Source organism: Diplotaxodon limnothrissa, linkage group LG2, assembly GCF_057381915.1.
Source record: "Diplotaxodon limnothrissa isolate DT_005_m linkage group LG2, D_limnothrissa_male_GT1.1, whole genome shotgun sequence".
NCBI classification, from domain to species: domain Eukaryota; kingdom Metazoa; phylum Chordata; class Actinopteri; order Cichliformes; family Cichlidae; genus Diplotaxodon; species Diplotaxodon limnothrissa.
In genome coordinates this window covers 8441323-8453670 of record NC_140597.1, presented here as the reverse complement: position 1 = coordinate 8453670, position 12348 = coordinate 8441323, and the positions used below count along the sequence as shown (strand labels likewise).

Below are 12348 nucleotides of genomic sequence, written 5' to 3'. Positions count from 1 at the left end.
TGACAGGTGTGCTCACCTGTCATAAAATGAAAGTGTTCATACCTGTCTAGTATAATTAGCATCTCCACAACAGGAAGTACATTATATTGAAAAACTGGATTGGATATGAGCAGAACCAGTCTTTGTAATGACATTATTGTACCGGTTTGTACCGTTCGTTTTGGCCCCCGGGCCACATGTTTGACACCCTGGCTTTAAAGCGAAATAACTGTTCCATGAGAAAATAATTCATCTGCAGTTGTTATTCCGCTTTTATATTGAACCACCTGTTTGTACACAATGAAGAGCGACCAAAGGTTGAAAACTACAAATCCCAAAAAGCTTTGCGCCACTCATTAGCGTGTGTTCTGCATGCAGTGGGGAGAAATGTAGAGTGTTAGGAGGCGGAGAGTCAGTCTGCTCACTGTGGAGCTGTGTAGGGGCAGCAGGAGGAGCCGACACCGACAGAAAGGAGCGATTCAAAGAAAGACGTGAACGTTGCTCAAATGCACAAAATTGGGCTTTGAATTACGCCGGGAGCAACGGTCGTGTGGTTTATTCGGAGCCTTTGGTTTGGACAGAAAGGGTGTAGACTACGGACACGGCAATCCCCTTTACCCCCCCTAAAACAGCGAGAGGAATCGGAAAGAGGTGAGAGGAAAACCGTTTGGGACTGTGAGACATTTAAAACTAGCGAAGACAGAGAAACGCTCCACAATTGGCTCAATTGAAGTTGAAGGAACAGTTCTGGTGGGCTGTAGGAACATGACCGTCTTCAGTTAGCCTTTATATGATTTTTTCCTTCTTAATAAATGCAGTTGTTCGCCGGTCTAGTCATTTTTTAAAAGCCCCCATAGGTGTAAATTGTATCCCATTAGAAATGGGTGAGGTTTGTCTGCTATACAAAAGACTTGCGCTTCCTTTCCAGTCAGCTGAAGTGAATTTATGTCGTTTTCTCTGATGGATGTATTTTTTTGTTTGTTTTTTTGGTCGCCTTCCGTCTTAAGACAGCTAAGGTTTGATTTATTGAACACTTATTTGGAAGGCTTTGTGTTGACGGCGGGGAGCGCCTTAGAAAAACAGAAATGTGGAAATGCATAGCAGCCCGTGTAAACCCTTGTTATTTGGCAGTGTTACAAAGTAACCAGCAAGACTACGTGTGTGCGCGCGCACGTGTGCGTGTAAGCCTCTGGGTGTGTGTAAGCGTGTGATTTCTTGGCTGGGGAGACTGGGGAATATTTGCATTTGGTCCAGTATAGAAACAACAGCGATGATGAACAACTAAATAGGAAGATGGTTAAAGTGCAGCTGACCACCAAAGTGCCAGAATCTTCTCGGTGAGAGCTTCAATGGGCCTTTTTGCCCTCTAAAGTTTAATCATTGCTGCAAAACCTTAGAAAAAAGCGGTTATGTTACATTTACGCCCATGTTAACGACCTTTGTACGTGCAGGAAAGGGGGTCCTGTTACTTGGACTTTATTCCCCCTCACAGTTCAGGACGGATGTGGACTGTTTGGGATTTAAAGCCACATAGGAAGGAAGAGGGGATCAGTGGATAGACTAGAGAAACTGGACGAACCCCTGCCAAGAATTTAGTTGCAGGGCAGGCAGGCAGTGATGTGGGATGTGGAGGATGAAAGCACCGAAAAACCAGCTTGCCCACCTCTTGTAGCTCACTAAATAGAGTTCACTCTTCTTTGTAGGCTGGAAAATATCTGTAAAAGTACTGTGCATGATGATAAATGGTGTCAAACTGCTTCAGCTTATATGGAGACTCTTTAGGGCAGTAGATGTGTAAATAAATTACGCACTTGTGTTTTCCACTGCCTGCTTCTAGGAGAGTAAACTATGTCTCATCAACTGCTTACTTGACCAATTAGGACATATTGATGATTTTTTTTAAATTTGTGTCTTCTCATTTTGTTTCTGTTTTCCAGGGAAGGAGGCAGGCTTAGTGTGTTATTGGAGAAAGCCATTCAGCACTGGCAGTCTATTCCATGTTAATGTAATGGAAACACCCTTTTGGTCGGTGGCATCTGAAATGCATCAGTGGAAATATATCAGTAACTTCCATGGCTAATTCTATCAAGCAGCGGTGGCTTGAGTTTGCCAGTGGATGCACTCAAGAGCCGAGTGCCCTGCCATGCCCAGCGCCATGCTAAGGCAACACATTCATAATAACAAGGAGCACTTAGTTCAACCAGTGGGGAAGCTATGGAAAAAGTTGGTGGAAAATCTATGGTTTAAACCTCAATTTTAAACTTCCTTTTTTCAGTTTGACCTACATTTTCTCTAACGCTTCATAGCTCAGTTGCTTTTCCTGCCATCCACAGCGACTCTGCTTTTTTCTCTACTTTTCACCCAGCTTGCCTTCACTCTCGCTGCTTCTTAAAACCAAGGACATCTAAAGTGCATCCTTCTTTTGCACCTGACAAAATGGATGTTCGAATTTAAAGCCAGCCTTTGTTGGAGATGAAAATGTGAAGGGGCGTAATGAAGGGAACCTGAAGAGGAGGAATAGGTGGAACAGCAGCACTAGATCAAAATGGCCCAAACCAGTTTGCTGAAAGGGAAGCGCTTTTACTGCCGGGAGTGGGTATTCCATAAGATCCAGCATTGCCTCCAGGAGAAAACCAACAACCTCAGTGGAGTAATCAGCACTCCCAGTAAACAGCCCCCGTTGGCACCTGGTGGTAGTGCGTCCAACCCTGGCACCCTCACAGCAGGATCTGCAAAGTCGGGTAGCTCCTGGGGTGTGTTGCTGGTGGGAGGGCCAGGGAGTGGGAAAACTGCACTGTGTACAGAGCTGTTATGGCCCACATCAGCCCAGGGAACCCACCGCGGTCTACACCAGCAAAGCCTGGCTTTCCACTTCTGCCGGGCAGATGACTCGGACACGCTGTGCGTCGGCGGTTTCATCCGAGGTCTGGTGGCTCAGATTTGCCGCAGTGGGCTACTGCCAGGATATGAGGAAAAGGTGCGCGATCCGGCTGTGCAGAACACTTTGCAGCCTGGAGAGTGCGAGAGGAACCCCACAGAGGCTTTCAAGAGGTAAAGACACACACACTCACACAGTTAAAGTATGACTGCAAGCAGATGATTTCACAGATTAGCACCTCTTTATAGTGAGACGGATAACTAATCCATGTCGACAGGACCTCATTCTTTGCTTAATCAATTAGTCAACATTGATAATAAAAGCAAATTTTGCAGCTTGCCCAATGTGACTATTATCTGTTTTTGTCAGCTTTTATCTCATTGTTAAATACTGGATGATTAGACATGTACACCACCATCCTGTTTTTCAGTCTCTATCAGTTTTTTCCTGTTGATTCATTAAAAAAAATAAACTGATGCAGTTATATATTTTACTGAAACAGCTACCTATTGCAGCACTGCACAAAATTACCTGAATTATGATTCCTTTTTGGAAAATATAAATCTGCCTATTAAGTGTTTCTTCATATCTTCTTGCAACTTTAAGTTTAAAAAAAAAAAGAAATGGTTAAAAAAACGGTGTTTCAGGTAGTAACGGAAATCTAGGAATTTGGTTTGACTAGAAATGTAAAGTGCAGTCAGCCCATCCCCCCCCAAACCTACCCTCTCCACCTCCTGACCCTGATGCACCTCCCCCCGTTTATTTTTTTTTTTCCCTGCACACACTCATGACATAGCTCCGCCCCAGTAGCCTCTCCAGTTATTTCTTGTCATGGTTTTGTCTGTCCCCCCCGTGCGACATGCTGGGTGGGACTGTCCCTGCTTGGCTTCGGATTCAGGAAAGGTCAGATATTTTTAAGTTGTAGCTTAGCTCACGAGGTGAGAGACTCATGAGAAAGAAGCTTTGAAGTAGCACTGACTCACTGACCTGGGTGAACTGAACTGTGATTGTTAGGTTCACCTGGGTCAGTCCAACACTGTGCAAGATGATGAAGTGCACATGTAAGGCTGAAGTACAGTAGGCTTGTGGGATTCGAGCACCCTGCCCGGACATGTAATACGATCAAGATGGACTGTTATTGCAGACGGGGGCTTTAAACGGAGCTGCGTGTGTGCGTTACTTGCACGACTTGTCTACACAGTATAGGTCAGGCCGTCTATGCAACACAGGCTGGAATGCAGCACTGTACACACACGCTCACGTTTCTCATCTGGCCATCTGGTGATGCTTATTGTACCATCTCAGCATCACACACAGGAAGAAAAGTAGGCCAAATGTTCAGTAAGGTAAATAATTTTTCAATTACTCACCAGAGTCAACCTAACCCACTTTTTTTTTTTTTTTTTTTTAAACCCACTCATTCCTAAGGGAATGCTTGTCTTGTCATCGTCTTGTAATCACAAGGCTTCCACCAATGATTCAGACTTCAGTTTGCCCCTCTGAGGTAAAACACAGGTTATCATAGAAACATTGAAAAATAGACTGAACCCAACAGGGACAGATTTTTCACTTCAGCTCTGCTCTGTGTCACTCTGAATGTTGAGGGCCTTTTGCGGACACTTCACTGAACCCAGCCTCGTTAAGCAAATATTCTGTAACACTCGAGACCTCAGGCTTTAAATCTGCAGACAACAAAGGCACAAGGCTTATTATCTCTGACTGTTGTGTTCGTCAGCCACATAAACAGTTGAGTAAATGCCTTATCGCCATCTCAGGTGTAAAAGCATCCCAGGCGCTGTTGTACACAAAAATCTGAACAGATCCCCTGCTGATCGAGATGCTATCTGGATTCAGGAAGTCAAGATTGCATCTGGCAGTGGCATTTAGAAAAGTACAAAACAAAGAAGGACGTGGAACAGTGTTATTCTATGAGTAGTAATTTACATCAGGACTAACGTTTACACAGGGATTCACATCTTGTTTTGATTCAACTACCTTTGGGTTCACATTTATTGCAATAAAAGTCACACAAGTTTCATTTAGTTAAGGGTCTTGTTTAACACGTTTTTTTTTTTGTTTTTTTTTTTTTTGAGGAGCTGTTGACCCCCTCCTCCTCCTCCCCTGCCTTCCAGCTGTGATTTTAAACATTACCTAGTGAGTGAGTGCAAGAGGCCCTGCAAAATTCTTTGGCCTAGTCAAAGACAAACAAGTCAGTTTTGGTAGTAATCACCAGCACTGTGTTAATACAATGGGTTTACATGGGTTTACGTCCACTTACTTCCACTCCGATACCACAACTAACCAAAATTTGGACATTTTAATAAATCCCTGCACATTTTTATGTTGTAATCCTTAATTTCAGTGTTTTATTGCTGACAGGTTACAAACAGATGTAGCATGAGCAGTGACTTTAATAATAAGAAGCAAATGTACTATTTAAATGAAGAATATCTTCAAAGTAGAGTTAATTTTTAAGTATCACTAGAACAATCTTGCATTTTAAGATGGGTCCTGTGGACATGATGATTAAATTAACAATAAATGGCAATCAAGTGAATAAACAGAATTAAAGCAAGTTCTTAAAATTTACCTGATTATCTACTCATTGATTCATTGATTGGATACTTATCTGTCGGTCCAGTATCTCTGTTAAAGGACAGATCAGTTCAGTTTTGATGTTAGTTCATGTTTACTAGATCAGATGTCAGCAGTGCATCCGTAAACCTGCGTGTGGAGCACGGAGAGTGCTAATGACGAAAGGTCAGGACTTTGGAGGCATTTCACGCTGGCACACAACAAGTTTTGTTCATTTCTTTGCAGTTGTTTGTAACTTTACCGATTCAACAGCAAACGGTGATTCGACGATGACGGAAAAGAGCAGTCGATGGAGGTTTTCCTTGTTTCCCCCGCTCTTAAGTCCAATTTGCTCAATCGGATGAATTTCCATCTTAACTCATTCACTGCCATTGACGTCTATAGACGTCAATTACGTTTTTCAATGGGAGGGGCTAGAATACGTATGTACATTTTATTTTTTCATATATTTGTAAATAAATTGTTTTGATAAAACATAACCTTTCTCAGTGTTATTTCTGTTTTATAGAAGTGAAAAACTATTTTATATGTTAGAGGTGTCACAAAGCAAGAAATATTAGTGTCAAAGGCACTTTTCTGCTTGAAATGTATTTTTCACAAAAAGCACGTTTTCTCCCTTTTTTTGGTCAAAACAGGCATTTTTGGTGGAACCCACCTCTCTTCTACAGCTGATTACTAAAGAATGGAAAATGGTAGAAACAAGCTTTTTTTTTTTTTTTGGATGAAAGAAGAGAGTCTGTTCTTCATTTTGGTAGGTTCAGCGTTTATATGATCATAACACACAGTTTTCTGTGGCTCTTCAAAAATGAGTAAAAATGCTCAAAAACCCTGGCAGTGGGGAGTTACCTGATTTGAAAATGGCTGGCAGTGAATGAGTTAACCTGTCTGTCAACTGCTCTGTAAAGTTTGCAAAGGAGCAAGTGGTGAAACAGAGAGCAGTGGAGGCAATACAGGAAAGAGGCACAGAAAAGCAATAATTCAGAAATCTACATGGGAATTTATGCTTTCAAGTTTCTCAAATCCTGTTTTTTTTATTTTTAATTTTTTGTATGTTGGATAGACAAAAACATCTGAAATGCTTTTTTGGCCTAAAATAATAGAAAGGAAATAATCCGAAGGTCAGTAAAAAAAAGAAAAATCTGTGGCCTTAATCGTAACATTAACAAAAAAATCCTTTAATAGATTATTATCATGACTTTAGTTCTTTTAGCCAGACTTTCTATAAAGTCTTTTTTAATTCATGCCTGCATCAAAAGGCAGTTTCACCTTTTAATTTGCCCTTTGTGTGCTTCAAGTCTGCCAGTGCCAGCGTGTGTCTTGTTCAGACAATAAACTTCATAAAATAAACTTTGGTACATTCACTGCTTGCCGTCAGAGCTATCTAAAGGCTTTGACACTTGAGTTGCAGTGTATCATCAAAGATTCGACTTCCAGACAAAGCCAAAGCACATTCCTCTGTCTTTATCGCTTCTTCTGTAGTCTGTGTCTTAGCGCTATCAAAGGCCACTGCCATGTTTTGACTGGAGTCCTCCCATTTGAATCAGTTTGTGATTTTTTTAAACAACCAGTCAGCCTCCTGTCATCCAACATGCGTCACTTTCTCCCTTCAGGACAAAAGAGCTGGCTTCGAATAGGTGGAATTAACTCAGTCGCGTTGGTCAAATGACAGGCAACAGTTGCTTTTTTTTTTTTTTTTTTTTTTTTCCCTGATGGGACAAAGCAGGCTTTTAGTGTAGGTGTGACTTATATGTGGATCTGTTGTAAGGCTATTATCCAGTAAGCAGGAGTTAAGTTTGAATTGCAGCTGGATGAGTTTTTATTTTTATAGAAAGGGCACAGACTTCAGAAATGATGAATGACTGTGGCTTTAACTGGTGAAAAAGATTTGAACTTTCTTGGCAATGTTTTATTCCCTGAAGAATTGTCTGTGGAAGAAATTGATGATGCAGTTTTGAGATTTTCCTAAAAGATGGTTAGAAATGTTGATTTTCTGGCAGCTTCATCAGACGGTTCTTTGTAAAAGATTTTGCTTGTTGCTTTGTTCCAAACAACTGTTGATACTCTGGAAAAATAGTCACATCAGTCAAAGCTAAAGAAAAATTAGATCAGCTGTTCTTGCCTCCGGTGAGATCATGAATATTGTTAAACCTTTTTTTTCCCTAGTCATTTTTTTAGACAGTATTGCAACAATGGGATTTCCTTTTTAAGCATCTTGACATGTGACCGATTATGCCAGAGAGATAAATGTAGTGACGTTTGCGAAGGCCTCTGATCTGATTGTTACCTAAACAAGAGAAAGCTTTAAATAATATAAAATTAACGTAAAACTGTGACCTCACCCATATTGGCTGCCCGAGTCTGAAGTAAAACTAACCAAGCGGGAGCTCTGCGGTGTTTTTTTCTCTTTGTGTTGACTTTTTGACTGTTACACGTTGGGCGGCCGTGCTTATTGGGGTTAAGGGACCTTAAATGAAAGCAGCTCGCTGGCTTTCATGTGGTGCACGGCTGTGGAAAACTCGCTGCAGATTAGGCCCACATTTTAGAAACCAAAAAAAGACTCCCAGTGTGACGCATCAGCTCCAGTAGAGCAGATGAGGAGAAATGGCAGCACTGGTGTGGCTGCACCGATGACTCAGCAATCTAATGCCAACGTCTGTCTCCACACCACCGGCTATGTGTGTACTTTTTGTTAGAGCTTATTTGTTTGTGGATATGTCTGCCTACATGCTGCATGTGGATATACAAAACTGATTCATGTAATTGTTACCCTCACACACTCACAGTCAGCATTGCTGCAAGTTTATACTCATTCATGAAGTGGAGCTCCTTTCTGATTGTTCATTTAGTCTACAGAATATTGGATAATTGTGGAAAATGTAAATCATGTTTGTAGAACCCAAGATTAAATCTCCATATGATCTCACAGTCTAAATAAAAGTCTCTAATTTATTAGGGCTTGGAACAGAGGAAAACAGCAAATCCTAGCTTTTTTCAAAGCTAGACTTGCTGAATGTTTGCCTGACATATTACTTAAATGGTTAAAGCCCCTGAAAACTTGATGAAAACTTGATGAGTCAGTTACAATTTGAAACTTTCAAATTAAATACAAGCAAACTTCTAAGACTTTCTAGTGTTTGAATGGTTTAAAGAAAAGGGTTAAAAACAAACTGGACAAGTCTTCTGTGGCTCATCCGGATTGTGTGGGTGTGTTTTAAACCCGTTTGATTGATAATGGTCTGGAAACCTAAGCAAACAATCCCACAACTGTCATCGCATTTTGCTGCAGAACCCTGATTGGTAGAGATGAATATGAGATCACCTTTTTCCACCAGAGTTCCACCCACTTGAATTCTAAGGAGCTTGGAAGAAAAGTGTCTGGACTTCTTTAAGTCTCCTTGAAGATGTTTCACCTCTCATCCGAGAAGCTTCTTCAGTTCTAAGAGCAGTTGGTGGAGAGTCCCAGTTTTTAAGCCCTACCACATGTGGGACCACCACATGTCCCAGTGGATACTGGACTACCTCACAGAACGTCCACAGTATGTGAGGACACAGGGCTGTGTCTCTGACATGCTGGTCTGCAGTACTGGGGCCCCACAGGGAACTGTGCTGGCACCGTTCCTGTTCACCCTCTACACTGCACACTTCTCCATCAACTCCCCACGCTGCCACCTACAGAAGTTCTCTGACGACTCTGCCATAGTCTGCCTCATCACAGGTGAGGACGACTCAGAGTACAGACAGTGGACTCTGGACTTTGTTGACTGGTATCAGCAGAACCACCTGCTGATCAACGCCGGGAAAACCAAGGAGTTGGTGGTGGACCTCTGGAGACGCAGACCCACCACACTGACACTGGTGAACATCCAGGGAGTGGACATTGAGATAGTGGACTCTTATAGGTACCTGGGTGTTCACCTGAATAATAAACTGGACTGGAGCCACAACACTGATGCTCTTTACAGGAAGGGTCAGAGCAGACTCCACATGCTGAGGCGGCTCAGGTCATTTGGAGTACAGGGAGCGCTTTTAAAGACCTTCTATGACTCTGTGGTGGCATCTGTCATTTTTTTACAGTGTTGTATGTTGGAGCAGCGGTTTATCGGCAGCTGAGAGGAAGAGGTTGGATAAACTCATCAGGAAGGCCAGCTCTGTTCTGGGATGCACCCTGGACCCAGTGCAGGTGGTGGGAGACAGATGGACTCTGGCCAAAATAACATCTCTGATGGACAGAGTCTCCCACCCCATGCATGTAAATGTTGCTGAACCGCAGAGCTGCTTCAGTGACAGACTGCTGCATCCTCGATGCATGAAGGAGTGTTTCCGCAGGTCCTTCCTCCCTGCAGCTGTCAGACTGTACAATCAGAACTGCTCCCAACAAACATAGATGTTTACATCTGTGCTGAAACTGCAATAAGTTAATTAACCGATTCGGACTACAACCTGGTTTACCTCTTATCTGTAGTTATCTTTATTTAATTTAATAACTGTACAGTACTCTCTGTATATAGTAACCATTGTCCTTAATGTAAATATGTAAGAAAAATTGTGTATCTTTCTGTTCTGTGTCCTGTGTACTGTTTGTTTGTATATGTGTCTTTTTGGCTGCTGTTACAACCAAATTTCCCCTTGTGGGACAATTAAAGGATTATTCTATTCTATTGAAGTGTATTCGAGAAACTTAAAGAAGTCCAGATGCTTGTCTTTCCAAGCTCCTTAGCTTACGATGACCTTGACGGACACCCACTTTCAACCCATCGAAACAACTAAGGACCAAAAACAAAGACAAATTTTGCTCATTGGAGCACTTCTCGGGGGCTTTAATCGAATATTGAGATTATTTTTAGAAAGCAGAAAGCTTCAGCATCACTCTGCTGCCCTTTGTTACCAGAAATCTGTGAATCCAGGTAAAACCTCTGCTTGAAGGTTTACCTGTCAGTGCTGAAATCCTTCCCATTGTGTGTATTTGTGTGCTTAAGCTGCATGGACCCAGCTGTGGGTCTGTGTACATCTGTGTGTGAAGAGAGCAGGAGCACAGCAGAGTACTGGATGAGGACAAGAGGGAGGGGAGGGGGGCCCAAAAAGGATAAAATTTCAGATTCCTTTGACGGTATTGGATAGCTGGCCAGGAATGCACACCTCGTCTGGGTTGGGAAGAGCTCGGGGGGATTTGGAATAGTTATGGTATGAGGAGGTATGCATGGTGGCAATGAAAGAAGTGTGTTTACACTTTGTCAAATCATTAAAGAGCATCATTATATAGATGCATAACGTTGAATGAGGAGATCCCGTTTTATTATAATTTACCAAGAAATTGGTCCATTTTGAACAACTACAATTGGAATTACTTTGGGTAATAAGTTGACTATAATACTCTCACACAGTGAACAGTGTAGTCATTGTGTGTGATCAGTCTCGTGAGATGCTTTCAAATAAAAAAATAAAAGTCATAAGACTCACATTTTAGTTAATCTAATCTTTATCACTTTAGCAATGGTCTATTAAGAAGATTCTTTTCGGACTTGCCTTTGAAAGCTGTAGCTGTTTTTGCATGAAAGCAACTTGGATCTCTTTTCATATGCTTCTCACTTCCCCCTGACCAAGCAGTCTCCAACACACCATTTCTCGGTCAAGCAGGAGGCATTTGTCTGCTGAGGGATTCAGCGCAGAATTGATCGTGCAAATCCATTAAGAAGAGATCAGATTCTTGCATTGTCCAGCAGGTTTAAAGAACCGCTGAAGAGAACACTTTTCAAATACTTACAGGGCTTTTCTAAAATGATTTTTGTTTTGTTACTTTTGTGTTATGTCAGATAATCTGCCTTCAAGGTTTATACACCTGTTTTGATGCCACAGGCTAAAGCGTGGCCTGAAGTGGAGCATGGCTGAGATGTCGGAGCCCTTTTCCCAAATCCTCGGATACTTAAGACGTCAATATAGTAATTCATTTTTTTACCAATGGCACAAGTAGGTGCAGCTTTTCATGCTGTATGCCCACATTATAGCCTGACATAAACCCCCACCTATTGCAAATGTGGTGAACACTATACAATGTTCAAAAAATAATGCTGTCTCAAATTACTCTAAATAAAAGAAGAAATACACCAGATCAGCTACGGTCTTAGAGTTGTCATTAAGCTGTCAAAAATGATACTCACATATTTTGTCATACTTTTTCTGTTATTGTTTTATGGTTGTCCATAAACTGCCTTTAAAAAATCTTTTTTTATAGGGAATCTTTTAAAAAATATATAATTCAATTGAAAAATTAATAAATTAAGATGTAAAGGGTGGTGGTGGACACAAGTTCATCAAGAAGAGGAGTTGGGCCCTAACTAGGCTTTGTTTTGACTCTAAAGTCTGCCTCGCAAGGGCAGCCGCCGGTCGTTGGCAGTCTGCTTCCACCTGGGAATGTCTGCGGGGGCAGATGAGGCGAAGAGAGAGCCCCAGGAGGCAGTGGACTCAGATGCCTGCTTGAGACATGCTCAGCAGCCAGTGGGTGAATATTAGAGAGCTGGTGCAGACATCTGAAAGTTGGATTGGGTAAGAGACCCTGAACAGTTTGGAGACACTAAGGAACCAATAACCCACCTACAGCTTTAACTGTGAAACTTTGAGAGATTTACGTCCTGTAGATGCGTCTTGTTGACCGAAGGCTTTCCGTCATCCTGGCTGAAGCTGCTCTAAGCAGCAAGTGAGTTTAGTGTGGGTTTGAATTTCTCTGCTGTAAAGGAAAGGTGTGCGCTTGATTTGCTGCAAGTGCTTCATAGCAAAATTTAATGCAAGACAGTAATAATTTTCGCATTATTCCCACTTCCATAATCATTCAAAGCAGAACTGATACTTAAATTATTTGGTCACCCAGCCCCAGGTCTACCTGCAGTTCTGGCAGTAGTCAT

The 12348-nt window shown here is 41.9% G+C and overlaps 1 protein-coding gene across 1 annotated transcript in view; it reads left to right on the top strand.

The window, feature by feature from the left end:
* Positions 1-407: 407 nt before the first annotated feature.
* Positions 408-12348, top strand: part of ankrd50 (ankyrin repeat domain 50) — a 40636-nt gene continuing 28695 nt past the window's right edge. Inside the window, exons 1-2 of the mRNA XM_085360332.1 lie at positions 408-630; positions 1917-3030. Coding sequence (XP_085216458.1) covers positions 2525-3030 — 506 coding nt within the window. The 5' untranslated portion in view covers positions 408-630; positions 1917-2524. The remainder of the gene's footprint in view (positions 631-1916; positions 3031-12348) is intronic.